The sequence below is a fragment of the Prionailurus viverrinus genome, chromosome B1, assembly GCF_022837055.1.
Source record: "Prionailurus viverrinus isolate Anna chromosome B1, UM_Priviv_1.0, whole genome shotgun sequence".
Taxonomy (NCBI): Eukaryota; Metazoa; Chordata; class Mammalia; order Carnivora; family Felidae; genus Prionailurus; species Prionailurus viverrinus.
The window spans coordinates 166,162,567-166,179,572 of NC_062564.1; the positions used below are offsets into that span (position 1 = coordinate 166,162,567).

General features: G+C 42.4%; 1 protein-coding gene across 11 annotated transcripts in view; it reads left to right on the plus strand.

Annotated features, from left to right (window-relative positions):
* CORIN (corin, serine peptidase) overlaps positions 1–17,006 on the plus strand; it is a 259,284-nt gene that overhangs the window by 190,552 nt on the left and 51,726 nt on the right. For 10 of the 11 annotated variants that reach the window (XM_047857503.1, XM_047857505.1, XM_047857506.1 and 7 more), the window contains 4 exons: positions 1,949–2,094; positions 2,863–2,970; positions 13,712–13,825; positions 15,648–15,758. In XM_047857503.1, the coding sequence (XP_047713459.1) occupies positions 1,949–2,094; positions 2,863–2,970; positions 13,712–13,825; positions 15,648–15,758 (479 nt within the window). The remainder of the gene's footprint in view (positions 1–1,948; positions 2,095–2,862; positions 2,971–13,711; positions 13,826–15,647; positions 15,759–17,006) is intronic. The other variant, XM_047857500.1, reaches the window with a different exon arrangement.

A 17,006-nucleotide genomic window follows, 5' to 3' on the forward strand; every position in this document is an offset into this window, starting at 1 on the left:
GCTGTCTCCTTCTCAAAATGTCCTGAGAGAGGGCCCTACCATCAAGGCTGCTGCCTGTGGCTGCATTGTCTTATTTTGATTGTATTGTCTTATTGCACTACTGTTGTTTTATTTTAATGTATTCTTGTGTTATTTCCATTTTATGGAAAAAGTAGGAAGTGGTAGAGTCAGGCACTAGACAATGTTCCATGTAATTAGGTATCCTATGGCTAATTTAAAATCGCAGCAATTAAGTCATATACATTTTTTATAAATCTACAATAACACTCTTCAGTCTAACAGAGGGTTATTGGACACTTTTGAATTTCCCATTTTTGCAAAACTAATGTGGAAATGCCATGGCTCTGTTGTTGCCCCAAATTCTGAGGCTAAACCAGCATTAAATTATGCTCTGCCTTGTGCAAGAGTAAATGTAGACAGAGTTTTCTCTGAAATTTTACCCCATTCTATTGTCAACCTTTCCCTACCAGTTTCTGGCCAGACTGGAGCTGACCCTTCTAGAAGGCCTGCCCCATTTTATTGAGGGAGAGACCAAGACCTTTGTTGAAATTAATAGTTTAAAGTTGAAAACTTCTGAAAATAAATAATACATTGGAAAGGAAATAAAAAATTTGCCTGAAACTTCTTTGGTTATGTTTCTTTTTCTTTTTTAATTATGTAACTCATTTCTTGGTAATGTAGTGAGGCAAGACCATTCTTCCCCCACCGGAAGTAAAGAAATCTCCTGTGAGACAGGCTGATACCTCACTTTGTACAGGGGCGCGTGGGTGGCTCAGTAGGTTGGGCATCGGACTCTTGATTTTGGCTCAGGTCACGATCATGGTTGTGAGACTGAGTCCTGAGAAGGGTTCAGCACTGGGCGTGGAGGCTGCTTAGGATTCTCTTCCTCTCCCTCTGCCCCTCCCCCACTGGCACACACGTGCTCTCTCTCTCTCTCTCTCTCTCTCTCTCTCTCCCCCCCCTCAAAAGAAGAAAAAAAATATATATATATATACACATATATATATGCTTTGTACAAATGTGATAACACAAATGGAAGCACCTAGCACAATGCTTAGTGTATGTTTTCTTTCAAAAAGAAATGAACACATTTTATTTTAGCCAACTTGAGCTCAGTGTAGATGGGTTTGGGGGGAGGTGCCAAACTTGTCAACACCACTGATCCAAGTTGAAGTGATGATGACAGTGCCTTGGGTAAGCCAAGCTGGCACATGGAATGGCTCCCATGGCTGTTCGCCAAAGGGAGAGAACTCTGCGGTTGAGGGTATGGTATAGATGCCATGACCCTTGGTGGCCGACTCTCCAAACCGATGCTGGGAACTTCCTGACTCGGAATAAAAGCATTGGAGAATGTGTCTTCTTGGAAGACAGAAGAGAGAACAGAAGGGTATCTGTGTTCTGGATGCTGTTCAAGCACGTAAACTTGCGACTAGTTGATATATAGATCCTGGAGATCTTATGCACAATATAGCGAATATAGACAACAGTATTGTATTATAATCATCAAGCTTCCTAAGAATCTGGATCTTAATTTTTCAACCACTAAAGAGAAATGGTAATTATGTGATGTGATAGAGGTTCTATCATCACATTGTAGTATATAAATGTTATCAAATCAACATGTTTTACACCTTAAATATACATCATGTTATATGTGAAATACATTTCAATAAAAACACACACAGCAAACATTTATTTCTATTTCTGCAACGAAGTTTCTTTTGGTGAAATTGTGTTGCTGGCATGCATTTCCCTTGTGGAGGTATTACTCTTTTTGTTTTCCCAAATATCTGTTACGTATCTGTGCATCTATACTGGTATATACACACACCAGATACACACATAGACCCACACTTGTGCAGAATTAGAACCCTACGTATATTCCTGACATACCATTTCAGACGTAGCTATTTCTGTTACTCATGTTTACTCTTTCTTTCTCTTTCAGAGCACTGTGTGAGCACTCCAAAGAACACTGTGAGTCTGTTCTTGGGATCGTGGGCCTGCAGTGGCCTGAAGACACAGATTGCAGTCAATTTCCAGAGGAAAATTCAGACAACCAAACTTGCCTAATGCCTGATGAAGATGTGGAAGGTTAATTTTTAAATCAATTACTGCCGGGTATCTAACATGGACGAATAGATCAGCTCCCTTCTTGAGTTTCCCGGTTGTTATTGTTCTTGCTGTGTTTTATTTAGTTGTCGATCAGGCGGCATGGGTGAGTGAGTCTATGAACTTGATTCGTTGAAGAATGTGGTGCTGATCTGTTAAACGCTGTCTTCATTTTAAAAACAAATTGCAGAGATGTATGTAATATTCCAGGTATTTATCTTGACCATACTCAACTCACAGAGCCCATTATAGGCGGCTTTTATACTAGGGTTCCTGTAGGTAATGGTGAACATCGAGCCTTGGTTACTTTAAAGTTTTTAGAGACCTTGGCAACATAGGATCATCAGGTAGAGAAAGGGAATCCGGGACCTGCCCACCTGGTGGAAGGATTAGAACTGGAAACAGTTGGACACATCAAGGTGTCATTAGAAGCATTGGCTCCATGGGCTATTTCAGGCTCTGACAATCCGTGGAATGGACATGGTTGTCCATTCGGGAAGGTAGTTAATTGCTGGAAAGCATAAAGACACTAAACAACTGACGGGAGAGACGATGCCAAGGGTGAAGGAAAAAGATCCCCATCAGCAAGCAGAGAAAGCCAAGCTACCTTTGGTTGGCTCAGCTTTGTGGAAGACCATCTTCTCTTCAGGAATAGCTCCTTGGCAATAGCCCACCCGTAAATGGATAGATCAGTTGATGCTTCCAGGTTTTCTGTCCAGCGACAATAAAGTGGCTTATTGTTTTTAACAGAATGCTCACCTAGTCACTTCAAGTGTGGCTCTGGACGGTGTGTTCTGGCTTCTAGAAGGTGTGATGGCCAGGCTGACTGTGACGATGACAGTGATGAAGAAAACTGCGGTATGCGTGTGAGATGACACTTTTCTGGAATATACGTTAATGCCTGGCTAGGATAAAGGCCTGTATTTAAAAATGTGAGCTGTTCTGATAGTCATGGGCAGGGATAAGGATCGAATGCTAATGCATTTACTTTTAATATTACCAAATGGCAAGGTATGACTCAGTAGGTATTTTTCCTGTTAACTCTATTGATTTTCCCTAAATTATACTTCCGTTTATGACCTTGCTGATATATGTCCCTAGTAAAAGGAGAAGCACTTCACAAATGCAAGGGATTATTTTTATGATTAGAAACGTTAAAGCAGTTGTCCTCTGTTTAAAAGTCAGAATAACAGTGTCTTTGCATATGATTTCCATGTTGCTAAAGAGGCATCTAAGGTACACAGACAGAGTTCAGGCTCCAACGTTCAAATTTAATTGGAATTCGTTTCCATGCCCTCTCTGATTTTGTTTCTGTCGGCAAAGGATAAAACTCTTTCTGACGTTTCTTCGTGGAGTTCCAAAATCACCAGTGGAAAGGCCAGAAATGCCAATGGTAATTTGAGTGAAGCTAATTCCCATTTTATTTCCCTGCAAACCTCTGTACTTGTAACCTCAGAATGTGTCAGGCAATAGAAAGCGGGCAATACTCTTTACTAAGCAATATTCTAGAATAAAGCAAAATGATTGAAAAGCTATCCAAAGAATAGTTTGGCTATGATTATTTACCTTGTTCTGCTTAAGAATGAATTGACACTTTCTGTCACTAAACCACACGAGGCAATACATCTTTTGAATTCATTTTATTCTTTTGGCCTTTGAAATACGAGCTATTGCCTGGCTTCCCAAAATGAATTTTCTGTAGTAGACGTTGTCCTTCTGGTCTAGACAAATGTCACAAGCAATAAACTGAAATCCTATCAGTTGTTATAAATATGGACAAGTGCATCTTCTAGATAATTAGGGCTGTCAGGATGATGATCCAATGACCAGGGGTAATTCTCTTAGAGAGAAGCTACTGTTGTTTGCTTGTTTGTGGTCTTTATGTGGAGAAATAAATCCAAACTCATTGAATATCCCTTATATAAGTCATTTGTCGAGAATCTATTGGATTTGTTTGCTAAACTATGACTTCAGTGTGTTATGGTATTATGAGATGCAATTTAAACTAGATTAGCTTTGATGACTTAAAGAGGTTACATGGCACTCTACTGGGGTGGCTCGACCTAAATCTAAGTAGGGGACTAAATGTATCAGTAGGGGACTAAATCTTTGAGAAATGTAAAAACTTAGTTTTAAATGGTCTGAGTCCTAGAATATGTTTTGCAAAAAGAAATTCAAAGCTCTGTAGGGTTTAAATGACCCTAAACTGCCAGGTTTCTAGTTTAGCAAGGAGTTTTTATCAAAACTTTATTCACTCAATTAAAGGCAGTCAATTCACACCAGAATGATACAATCTGTTGTCGAATCTCTCTATCAGCACTCAATATATTGATGGCACTACTGAGAGCTCTAGGTAAGGAAAGTTAAAAATGGGAGAGAAATTAATACATTCGGATTTACATTAATTGCTCCAACAGTAGTTAGTTATGAGAAAGCTCTTACTAAGTTTTTCAAAGTGACCAATGACAGAAATTTTGCATATATTTATTTCCCTTTGGGATGTATGTACACACTTGAATGGGCATGTCCGTTACTCTGAGAGAATAAGACACTTAAGATGAAATAAAGAAGTCCTGTGGAGGAGGGCCCGATGAAGCACTACCACCCAGCTTCCATTTCTCATCTTCTCAGTCTGGCCCTCTGGTTCCATGGCCATGCATGTCACCATCCAGCAATGCAAACACCAGCCCCAGTGAAGCCGGGTTTCACCTCAAGCTTCAGGCGGTTTTGATTTATTCTGTCCATTGTGAAGCTTAACGCACTTAATGGCTTGGGCTTTACTGAATAATGTGACAACCATTCACTGGCACACACTGCGGATCCTCCAGAACTTCTAAAAACACTGTAGGGTTTTCCTCTCAAAACAGGATTTATTTATTTACAAAATAATTGACGCGTTGGAAATTTATTTTGTGTTTCTTTGGCAAATCCGCAGGAGGAAAACATGGTAGCCGAAGCACACCATTTATAACTATGCTTTTAAAATACAGACTTCCCCTGCGATCCGGAAGTACAGCATTCCTATAAAAACTTTCCTAAGCCAAAATTGTGTGAAGTGAAGAAGCAATTGCCATTAATTTATGTAGAAAAAAATTTTGAGTATTCCCAGAGCCTAAAAATATCCTCCCTTAGGCTTTCTAATACCCACCACACATCTTGCTAGTGGGTATACAAAATAAATCAGGACAAAGCAGAGAGAGAAACATCAAAGCTTCCGTGGCTTGACGCTGAGAGGCTGAGTGTAGTTCCCAGGGAAGGAGCTGGGGGGCGCTACTCGCTGCTCGGCCTGCACGCTGCCTGCGTAAAGCCTGGCGGCAAAACCAATGCTGAAGCTCTTTTCCTTTTTCACTCGCTGAAGCTGTTTTCCTGTTTTCCTTTCCGCTGTTTCTCGTGAAAGGCACAATCCTCTTCAGATTGCTCGGGGTCAGTAAAAACAGTTGCTAATGTAGATCTTTTCCTAAAAGCGAAGTGGTGTGATGTGAACTTTCGAAAAAGGGGGGGGTACCTGTACATGCGTTAGAATTTAGCAACGACCAGTGTTGCTCTGAAGTGTCATCTGCTCTGGTGGTAAATTTTTGTTATAGTTTTTTTTTTTTTTCAAAAAAATTTTTTTTAATGTTTGTTTATTTTTTGACAGAGAGAGACAGGGCATGAGTGGGGGAGGGGCAGAGAGACAGGGAGACACAGAATCCGAAGCAGGCTCCGGGCTCTGAGCTGTCAGACCAGAGCCCGATGCGGGGCTCGAACTCACAGACCAGGAGATCATGGCCTGAGCCCAAGTCTCACGCTCAATCGACTGAGCCACCCAGACGCCCCGTTAAAGTTTGTTTTGGTTGTGTAATTGCTAATGTAAACAACCGTTGAAAACACTGTGAAACACTGTGAAAACACTGTCCGCCATGTGGACGGAACTGTCTGTTAAACTAGCAACTTGAAATAAGTTGATTTTCAGCATAACCTTTTCCAAGCACTGATATCTAAGCCATGAAGAAAAAGGTGACGATCTGGGCAAAGAAATGAACAGGAATGGCATAAAAGAGAGCTGAGGGAAATAACAATGGATTGCATTTCTGGGTTTTGCCTTCATGCATAGATTTGAGTTCGTGAGACTGAGGTTAGAGTTTGCTAAGCCTATGTCCATGCTTTGGCTGGGCTACCAACCAGCAGGAGCCAGGTGGTACCTGGTCTGTGATGGGGGCAGCATGTCTTCTCAATGGGGCAGTTAAATGGGAATACGGCTAAGACAGTTTCATTATGTATACTGTAGACATAAAACCCTTTATGACATAAATACAGCATCACGATTACTAATTGATCGCTGTTCTGTGTATAAGGATATACACCATATGCAGAAAGACTGACGACAATACAAATACTCAGGTGTCATTAAGTGCCTTCCTGTTTATCTTCAAGTGATTGAAAATCACTGGGCTCAATGGGGCGCCTGGGTGGCTCAGTCGGTTAGGCATGTGACTTTAGCTCAGTTCATGATCTCACGGTCTGTGGGTTCAAGCCCTGTGTCGGGCCGTGTTGACAGCTCAGAGCCTGGAGCCTGCTTCAGATTCTGTGTCTCCCTCTCTCTCTGCCCCTCCCCACCTCATGTTCTGGCTCTGAAAAATGAATAAACCTTTAAAGAAATCTTAAAAAAAAATCACTGGGCTCAAATAAAATAAAATCTTCAAATATAATCTTTTCTTGGGATCAAAACCCCTTTGTGCTGCAATCAAAGCCTCTGACTCTGATATTTGTGGGGTGTACAGCTTGATTTTTAAAGTTTTCCAAAAGACCTATTTTCCTATCCATTTGGATTCTTTAATAGTATTTCTATGACTTCTCAAAGAGAATGGCTTGCGTGGCATTTTTAGCAAATAGTAGTCTCCAGGCCTCTCTTTCTCTTTGCTTGTGGATGACCCCGACTGTGCTCTGTAACTGGCCGAAAGAGAGTTCGAGTCACTATGTCTGTATCATGTTGGATACTCACAAATGGCTTTCTCTTTTGATATTTTGCTACTTGGTTCACTGTTTAGCTATTTATTTCATTTGGCATCTTGGACAGGCAGCCTAAAATTTCGGGGGTGCTCTGTGTAGACCTAGACTTGGATTTTTTTTATTAATATGAAATTTATGTTGTTCGCATACAACACCCAGTGCTCATCCCAACAGGTGCCCTCCTCAGTACGCATCACCCACCCTCCCCTCCGTCCTACCCCCCCATCAACCCTCAGTTTATTCTCAGTTTTTAAGAGTCTCTTATGCTTTGGTTCCCTCCCTCTCTAACCCCCCCCTTTTTTTTCTTCCCCTCCCTCATGGTCTTCTGTTAAATTTCTCAGGCTCCACATAAGAGTGAAATTTAAATTCCAGCTCAGCTCCTAGAGACTATGTGACTTTTGGCCAGTCACTTAATTTCTCTGGGCCTCAGTTTCCTCACCTGCAAAACGTAGAGAATGCCCACTTTATCCTCCAGAGCTTGGAATGTTTATTCTGTGCCTTTATTCATTCCTCAGAAGGCAATAACCAAGCACCCATCTGCCATGGTGCTAGCATATCCAGGGGGCAACTCAAAGGTCACCCGGGGGATTTCCCTGGAGGGGAGGAGTCCTGTCTTGCTTGGTCTTGTTTCAGACGGACCAAGGTCTTGTTTATGGCAGAGGAGATGAGGCTGGCATGTCATGTCCGAAGTGCGAGCTGGGCAGAGCCGCTGGTTCGCATCGTAAACACCAGCAGCAGGGAGCTGTCTCATCCTGGAGGTAGACTTACCTGGAGGCAGATGTCCCCATCTCCCTCCAGGATGAGTCATGGAAGGGGGCCCCCAGCCTGCAGTTTAAAGCCTTTCCATTCCCCCATCCTGCCTCCTCAGAGGGTCCTAAGCCAGCATATGTTGAAGAAGGTGACATGGGGATGTCACCCCTAAATGGGGGAGGAGTTGGGAGGAGCTGATGAGGAACCATGAGCCCTATGGTTTGTGCTGGTGTTGCTGTTCTACAGGTGCTGCCGCTGGTCCTTGAGATTGCAGTTCCATCTCCCAGGGTTCCATCTCCCAGGGTTCCATCTCCCAGGGTTCCATCTCCCAGGGTTGCATCTCCCAGGGTGGCATCTCCCAGGGTTGCATCTCCCAGGGTTCCATCTCCCAGGGTTCCATCTCCCAGGGTGGCATCTCCCAGGGTTCCATCTCCCAGGGTGGCATCTCCCAGGGTTGCATCTCCCAGGGTTCCATCTCCCAGGGTTCCATCTCCCAGGGTGGCATCTCCCAGGGTTCCATCTCCCAGGGTTGCATCTCCCAGGGTTCCATCTCCCAGGGTTGCATCTCCCAGGGTTCCATCTCCCAGGGTTGCATCTCCCAGGGTTCCATCTCCCAGAGTTCCATCTCCCAGGGTTGCATCTCCCAGGGTTCCATCTCCCAGGGTTGCATCTCCCAGGGTTCCATCTCCCAGGGTTCCATCTCCCAGGGTGGCATCTCCCAGGGTTGCATCTCCCAGGGTTCCATCTCCCAGGGTTCCATCTCCCAGGGTGGCATCTCCCAGGGTTCCATCTCCCAGGGTTGCATCTCCCAGGGTTCCATCTCCCAGGGTTGCATCTCCCAGGGTTCCATCTCCCAGGGTTGCATCTCCCAGGGTGGCATCTCCCAGGGTTCCATCTCCCAGAGTTCCATCTCCCAGGGTTGCATCTCCCAGGGTTCCATCTCCCAGGGTTCCATCTCCCAGGGTGGCATCTCCCAGGGTTCCATCTCCCAGGGTGGCATCTCCCAGGGTTGCATCTCCCAGGGTTGCATCTCCCAGGGTTCCATCTCCCAGAGTTCCATCTCCCAGGGTTGCATCTCCCAGGGTTCCATCTCCCAGGGTTCCATCTCCCAGGGTTGCATCTCCCAGGGTTCCATCTCCCAGGGTTGCATCTCCCAGGGTTCCATCTCCCAGGGTTGCATCTCCCAGGGTTCCATCTCCCAGGGTTGCATCTCCCAGGGTTCCATCTCCCAGGGTTGCATCTCCCAGGGTTCCATCTCCCAGAGTTCCATCTCCCAGGGTTGCATCTCCCAGGGTTCCATCTCCCAGGGTTGCATCTCCCAGGGTTGCATCTCCCAGGGTTCCATCTCCCAGAGTTCCATCTCCCAGGGTTGCATCTCCCAGGGTTCCATCTCCCAGGGTTCCATCTCCCAGGGTTGCATCTCCCAGTGTTCCATCTCCCAGGTTTCCATATCCCAGTGTTGCATGCTCTGTAGGGACCTTGAGCCTCGCCGCTGCAGCTTCCGATGCCAGCCCAACATGGCTGCATCCAGACTGTCCCAGCCCCAGCAGCTCCAGGACCCAGATTCACCTGCCTCATCTTTTTAAAAAATAAAAAATTTTAATGTTCATTTATTTTTGAGAGAGAGAGAGAAAGTGCGAACGGGGAGGGAGAGACACTCAGAATCCGAAGCAAGCTCCAGTCTCTGAGCTGTCAACCCAGAGTCCGATGTGGAGCCCGGACCCACAAACTGTGAGATTATGACCTGAGCGCAATTGGGACGCTTAACCAACTGAGCCACCCAGGCGGCCCTCCCTGATGTTAGGTTTTACTTCTTACAGTTCAACTTAGCAGACCTAATGAGCCCACCTACTCACCTTATATTTGCCTGGGGCATCCTTCCAATATAAGAAGCATCCACTTTAAGGTGGTTTGCTGCCTTTATTGATGATGACAACGTTTTCGGTAGAGAGACCAAAAAACCAACGGTGCTCTAGTTCAGGTGGGACCTGCCTCTGGCAGGGAAGCCTGCTGCTTCACAGAGTCTTTGTGAAGACGAAAGCTAGAGTAAGCGAACGACACAGCGCAAACTTAGCACACGTAGGGCAAAGAAGCATCTGGTTTGCCTGGGACCAGGGGAGGTTTTTGGACTGAGGGACAGTTAGTGCTCAGAACAGGAGGTCTTGGGTAAGCTGGGATGGCTTGGTTACTTTAGCCACACACCATGGCCTCCAGGAGTGGGTGTTGTCATGATCTCTGTGGTGGTGGTGAGCATTCTGACATAAATAATTATTTGGTTTCATGACCTGAAACTCCATTAAACATCCCACTCCATCCATATCTGTCTATATATTTTTTAAATTTTTTAAATGCTCATTTGTTTTTGAGAGAGAAAGAGAGACAGAGCATGAGCAGGGGAGGGGCAGAGAGAGACGGGACACAGAATCCGAAGCAGGCTCCAGGCTCTGAGCTATCAGCACAGAGCCCAGCACTGGACTCGAACCCACAAACCATGAGATCATGACCTGAGCTGAAGTCCGATGCTTAACCGACTGAGTCACCCAAGCACCCCCATAATGTCTTTAATTTTTAGTGGAGGCACACTCTTCATTTTAAAGCATACGTTTAAAACATAATTACACCAAAAACATCACTTTAAAAAGAGTGGTTTCTTTGCAAAATAAGAATACTATCTTCCATGTGACTAATGTCTTGACCTGTTCATCCTACTTCATTTATGCTCATCATAACTCCACAAAAGAGGTATTAGGCCACACAAACTTCTATGAGAAAAGAGACGATACAGAGGATAATGCTCATACTCATTTAATCTGTATAGCAACCCTACGTAGCAGGCATTATTATTACTATTTTATAGATATTGAAACTGAGGTTCAGAGAGGTTAAGTAACCTATCCAAAGTCACACAGCTAGTGAAATTAGAGGTAGGACTCAAATTGCTTTCTACCCCTTATGTGTATGGTACATTCTCATTTTACAGAGGACTACAGCTAAAGACTTGCACCTAGATCCCAACTGGATCTTTCTCTGTAAGGCTGTGATTTGGAACAGTTGGTTTATTTTCTCTAAATGTCATTTTTCTCACTTATAAAACAATGATCATCACCTGACATACTGATATTGTGGTGTTATTATAAGAAATAAAACTGGGGAGCCTGGGTCGCTCGATTGGTTCAGCATCCGACTCTTGATTTCAGCTCAGGTCATGATCCCAGAGTCATGGGATTGAGCCCCGTGTCAGGCTCCCTGCTGAGCATGGAGCCTGCTTGAGATTTGCTGTCTCTTTCTCTCTCTTTCTCTGCCCTTCTTGAGCTCTCTCTCTCTCTAAAAAAGAATAGGAAAGAAAGAAAGAAAGAAAGAAAGAAAGAAAGAAAGAAATTTGAGCCCTGAATATTTTTTTAAAAAACGAATATTTATAATGTGTATATGTAGTGGATAATGAATTCTATCATTATTATTATTATTACTGTTAAGAATTCAGGCCTTATGGATGTCCCAGAAAATCTACTTCTGTGGTCGTTCATGGCCCATTCCAAAAGTCCACATTCTCCGGACTTTTAGGAAGGGTACCTTGTGAATAATCAGAAAGGCTCATGCTGTTTTCTCTCATCCTCTGCTGGCAAGTGGTGACGTTTGTAATGAGACTGATGAGACTGTTATTGTCAGAACACTCCAGATGATGTCTGTATCCTCTGCTAGCTGAAACTCCATAATATACCCATGAGTTCCTAGAATAGACATCTCTGGGCCTAAGACTGTTCCAGATGTACCGCTAGTGAAACACCCTCACTGTTCATTTCCTAGAGTTTTGAATGGTGAAACACTTTAAATCTAATTGTAGCTCATAATAAAAATTTCTCTTCTAGTGACTTATTTTGGTTACTGTTTTCAATGAAAATTTTGATAAGAGCAGATTTTTTTTTCTTATAACAGATTCCAAGAAAGCTGAGTCAATCACCCACAAAATTTCTCTGAATTATTTGTAGTAGGTCAAACAGGAAATAGTCTCTTTTAAGAAAGTCCTTATTTGATCGCTGCTTTGCATTTCACTCACCTTAAACTAAATGATCTTTTCCTGGGAAGTGAAGAGACTTTCTGTTCCCTACATTTGTTTGTTTGTTTGTTTATTTATTTTAATATGAAATTTATTGTCAAATTGGTTTCCATACAACACCCAGTGCTCATCCCAACAGGTGCCCTCCTCAGTGCCCATCACCCACCCTCTCCTCCCTCCCAACCCCCATCATTTAAAATGCACATGTGTTGAAGGCCTGCCAAGGGCTATTGTGATATGTGGGGCGGGGGGGGGGGGGGGGGGGGGGGCGGCGGGAAGCCAAAGATGAACAGCATGGGGACTCCTCCTTCGTGGACCTGGCAGCCTAGTAAGGACCATGGATCCCACTGGAGTGACAAGAATGCATTAGACTCTTGGCATGTTTCAGCAGATGAATGAAACGCACTGCCTTTGATGCAAATGGCATTTTTAAAGTTCATTGCAAGTTCTTGCTATTAAATAGGCAAATTACAGTTCAAGCTTATGGTCCTGATCTTGTGCAAATTACGTTCATCTCTCCTATTAATTGATGAAGTTGACATCCTTAGATCTCTTAGACTATGTTACTGAGGTAACAGCTTTTGTACCTGGCTTTTAAATGAATTTTGTTGGACTGATGAATGGATAAAGAAATTGTGGTTTACATACACAATGGAGTACTATGTGGCAATGAGAAAGAATGAAATATGGCCCTTTGTAGCAACGTGGACGGAAATGGAGAGTGTGATGCTAAGTGAAATAAGCCATACAGAGAAAGACAGATACCATATGGTTTCACTCTTATGTGGATCCTGAGAAACTTAACAGGAACCCATGGGGGAGAGGAAGGAAAAAAAAAAAGAGAGGTTAGAGTGGGAGAAAGCCAAAGCATAAGAGACTCTTAAAAACTGAGAACAAACTGAGGGCTGATGGGGGGTGGGAGGGAGGGGTGGGTGGGTGATGGATATTGAAGAGGGCACTTTTTGGGATGAGCACTGGGTGTTGTATGGAAACCAATTTGACAATAAATTTCATATATTTAAAATAAATGAATAAATAAATAAACATTAAAAATTTTAAAAAATAAAAATAAATTAATTTTGTTGCTATTTGGCATAGGAGGTGCCTCTTACTAAACACACAGATGGCCTTTCTATTTGTTGACTGAAATTACATTTTTAAGATAATATGCATCTAAATCACTAGGTGTTAGCATATTTACTTAAAGCATAAGTTATCATTTCATAGTTGAGTCTAATGCATTGGCAAATGGACTCCAAAGGCAAAAAGAATAGCTAAAGATGAGTGTCAGTGTATAGCTGTTTTTCCATTTTTTCCCCCTTTTCCCATATGTCACTTTTGATCTTCTCTTAGGAAAGCTGTCCTATTTATATTGCAGCATGGAGATTATCGAATATTTCTGCTCTAAAAATTACAGTTTTCATGGTATACAGAAGTCAAGCCAAGCCTTTTTAAAAAATGTTTATTTATTTATTTTGAGAGAGAAAGAGAGGAGAGAGAGAATGAGCATGTGAGTGGGGGAGGGGCAGAGAGAGAGGGAGAGAGAGAATCCCAAGCAGGCTCCATGCTGCCAGCGCAGAGCCTGACGTGGGGCTCCATCTCACGAACCGTGAGATCATGACCTGAGCCAAAATCAAGAGTCAGACACTTAACTGACTGAGCCACCCAGGCACCCCCAGAAGTCAAGACTTTTTAAGAAGAAAGAAATCATGACTTTGTGCTATAATTTTTCTACGTTGCTTCATCAAATCCATCAGTATTTTTATCTCCACATCTATTGCAAATAACCTTTTCTTCTGTCTTCAGGTTGTAAAGAGAGAGATCTTTGGGAATGTCCATCCAATAAACAATGTTTGAAGCACACAGTTATCTGTGATGGGTTCCCAGACTGCCCTGATGCCATGGATGAGAAAAACTGTTGTAAGTGCTTACCTTGAATTGACCAACACAACTTTTTATATGTTAAACACTGATTACCTCTAATTTTGAATATAATCTAGAAATTTGGAAATATGTATCAAAAGCTTTTAGTATGTTCAGATCTTACGAACAAATCTCCACTTATAAAAATATATGCAAGAACATAACGTGTAAATTATATGCACAGTGATATTATTCTAGTATTATTTATCATATGGAAAAATTATAATTTTATCCAACTATATAAAAAAAGGGGACAGAAAATACAACCCTAAAATGCAATAATATGCATTTGGAAAATCAAATGGAAAGAATAATTTCTCCTGGGTTCATTACATGTCATTAGGCAAATAAAACAAAATATAAAGTATTATGTGCACTATTGTCGTGAATTTTTAAAGTGCTGATACCCACATATAGGAAAAGATCAGAAAGTCACAAGAAACAGTTTACAGTTCTTATCTCTAGGTGGTGGGATTATTAAGTGTTTTTGCTTTTCTGTCTTTTCTACATTTTCTAAATGAATGGCCACTAGTTTTAGAACCAGAAAAAAATGATCTCTCAAGATATTTTATCTACTAGTAACAGAAAGCCCAGCTCAGGCTGACTTAAACAGTGAAGACTTTTATTTTATTTTATTTTATTTTATTTTATATCATATGTATCACTGTCTTGTATTATCATTTTCAAAGTCAAGTACAGGAAGGATTCTTGAGGCTAGATGTTGGAGTTCAGCACCTCTTCTTAGATTCTTTAAGTTCAGCTTGACTTCAGACTAGATCTGCGAGAGTCAAAAGATGGCTGCCAAGAGCAACTGAGATGCCATGCTTTCTTGATCATATCCAGTGAGAAGGAGTGATGATGACCTTGCCCTCATCTCTGGAATATCACTTAAGCGTTCACTCAGATTGGCCAACTTTGAACAAGGTTCCAGCTAGCATTCAGGGGTCTTTGTGTGAATTAGAAAAGATACCACCTAAATAGCTGGATTGCAAAAAGAAGCACCCCTTAGTGAAAACCAATTAGAAAAAGTGCTGTTTCCTTCAGGCTGCCCCTGTCCCAGGTTGGGATGCATGATCTGGCCAGCAGGGTTTGGGTAGGAACTATCTTGGAAAGCACAACCCAAGAAATGGTAGGCCAGAACTCTGATCTTGGGTCCCATCTTTTCCATTGGGTTAGTAACTATACTCAGAAAAAAAATAGTTGTAGCTAGAAAATGCAATGTCCCACTTACACTAGTCAGGATCTTCTGGAGCTGTGGGAAGCTGAACAGAATCAGGTTCCCTTAAAAAAGGAGGAAGAAAGGAAATGGATGTTAGGCAGGCGGGCAATCAAGGAGTGTCACTATGATTTAAAAACCCAGCAGAATTAGTATGTGATTCAGGGAGTCATTTAATAGTAGAGATTTTTAAAGAATAAACATTATCCATGTATGTGGACAGAGCTGGTTTCCATCTTGTGGTCACTTCATTCTCATCCCCAGTGCTGGCCTCATGCCACAGCAGATTTTAATGCTGTTCTCTCAATCTTTGGAAGTTCTGCTGCTCTGGGTACCACTTTTACAATCCTGGTGTCAGAACTAGACAATTTAGTGACTTGGAGATGGTAGTATCATTTAAATGCTCGCTATTTGCATGGATTGGCATCTGTGATAGGAGTTTTTACCAATTCAGTTATTCTGTCCTGAAACCTGTTTGGAGGCCTCAGGGACCCGCAGCTTTTCTTCCTTCCCTGCTCCTGCTGACAGATGATAATGTGCATGTGAATGATGATCACACTTGTTTAATGTTTCCATCGTCTCGCTTCTTGTTCCCCATGCCAGCATTTTGCCAAGACGATGAACTCGAATGCGCGAACCATGAGTGTGTGTCCCGTGAGCGCTGGTGCGATGGTGAAGCCGACTGCTTGGACAGTTCTGATGAGTGGGACTGTGGTGAGCTGTGTGTTTCTGCCATTGGCCACTCACTGGAACACCTATCAGCTATTTAAGCTTAATAAGTCCTAAGTGACTTCACAGAATTTACTGACCAATTTCATCTGTTTTGTTTTACTATGATAACAGCTGGCAGTAGTGATTCAGAGATGTTATTTCCAACACACAGAACATTTCCCCCTAAGTTATTTTGTTATTTGAAATGTCCATATTATATGTAAAAACATCTGGGTTTAAATTGTTATGACCATATAGCTGCTAGAATACAATTTTTAGACTCTTTATTATCACCCAGCTTCAACAATTATTAATATTCTGTCATTCTGATATCACGGACACCTCCTGGAATAGGGTATTAGAGTGGGTCTTCCACATGAATAGACATTTCTCCAAAGAATACATACAAATGGCTAAGGCACATGAAAAAATGCTCAACATCACTCATCATCCGGGAAATACAAATCAAAACTATGAGATACTACCTTACACCTGTCAGAATGGCTAAAATTAACAACTCAGGAAACAACAGATGTTGACAAGGATGCGGAGAAAGGGGAACCTTCTTAACACTGGTTGGTAGGAATGCAGACTGGTACAGCCACTCTGGAAAACAATATGGAGGTTCTTCAAAAAGTTAAAAATAGAACTACCCTACAATGCAGCGATTGCACTACTAGGTATTTATCCAAAGGATACAAAAGTACTGATTCAGAGGGGCACAGGCACCCCAATGTTTATAGCAGCTTTATCAATAATAGCCAAATTATAGAAAAAGCCCAAATGTCCATTGACCGATGAATGGATAAAGAAGAGCTGGTATGTATATACAATGGAGTATTACTTGGCAATCAGAAAGAATGAAATCTTGCCGTTTGCAACAAAGTGGATGGAGCTAGAATGTGTTACGCTAAGTGAAATAAGTCAGGAAAAGACAAATATCGTATGATTTCACTCATGTGGAGTTGAAGGAACAAAACAGATGAACACAGGGGAAGGGACGGAAAATTAAAATACTATAAAAACAGAGAGGGAGACAAACCATAAGAGACTTAATGATAGAGAACACACTGAGGGCTGATGGAGGGGAGGTGGTGGGGGGATGGGCTAAGTGGGTGATGGGCATTAAGGAGGGTGCTTCTTGTGATGAGCACTGAGTGTTGCATGTAAGTGATGAATCACTAGATTCTACTCCTAAAACTAATACCACACTGTATGTTAACTAAGTTGAATTTAAATAAAATCTTGGAG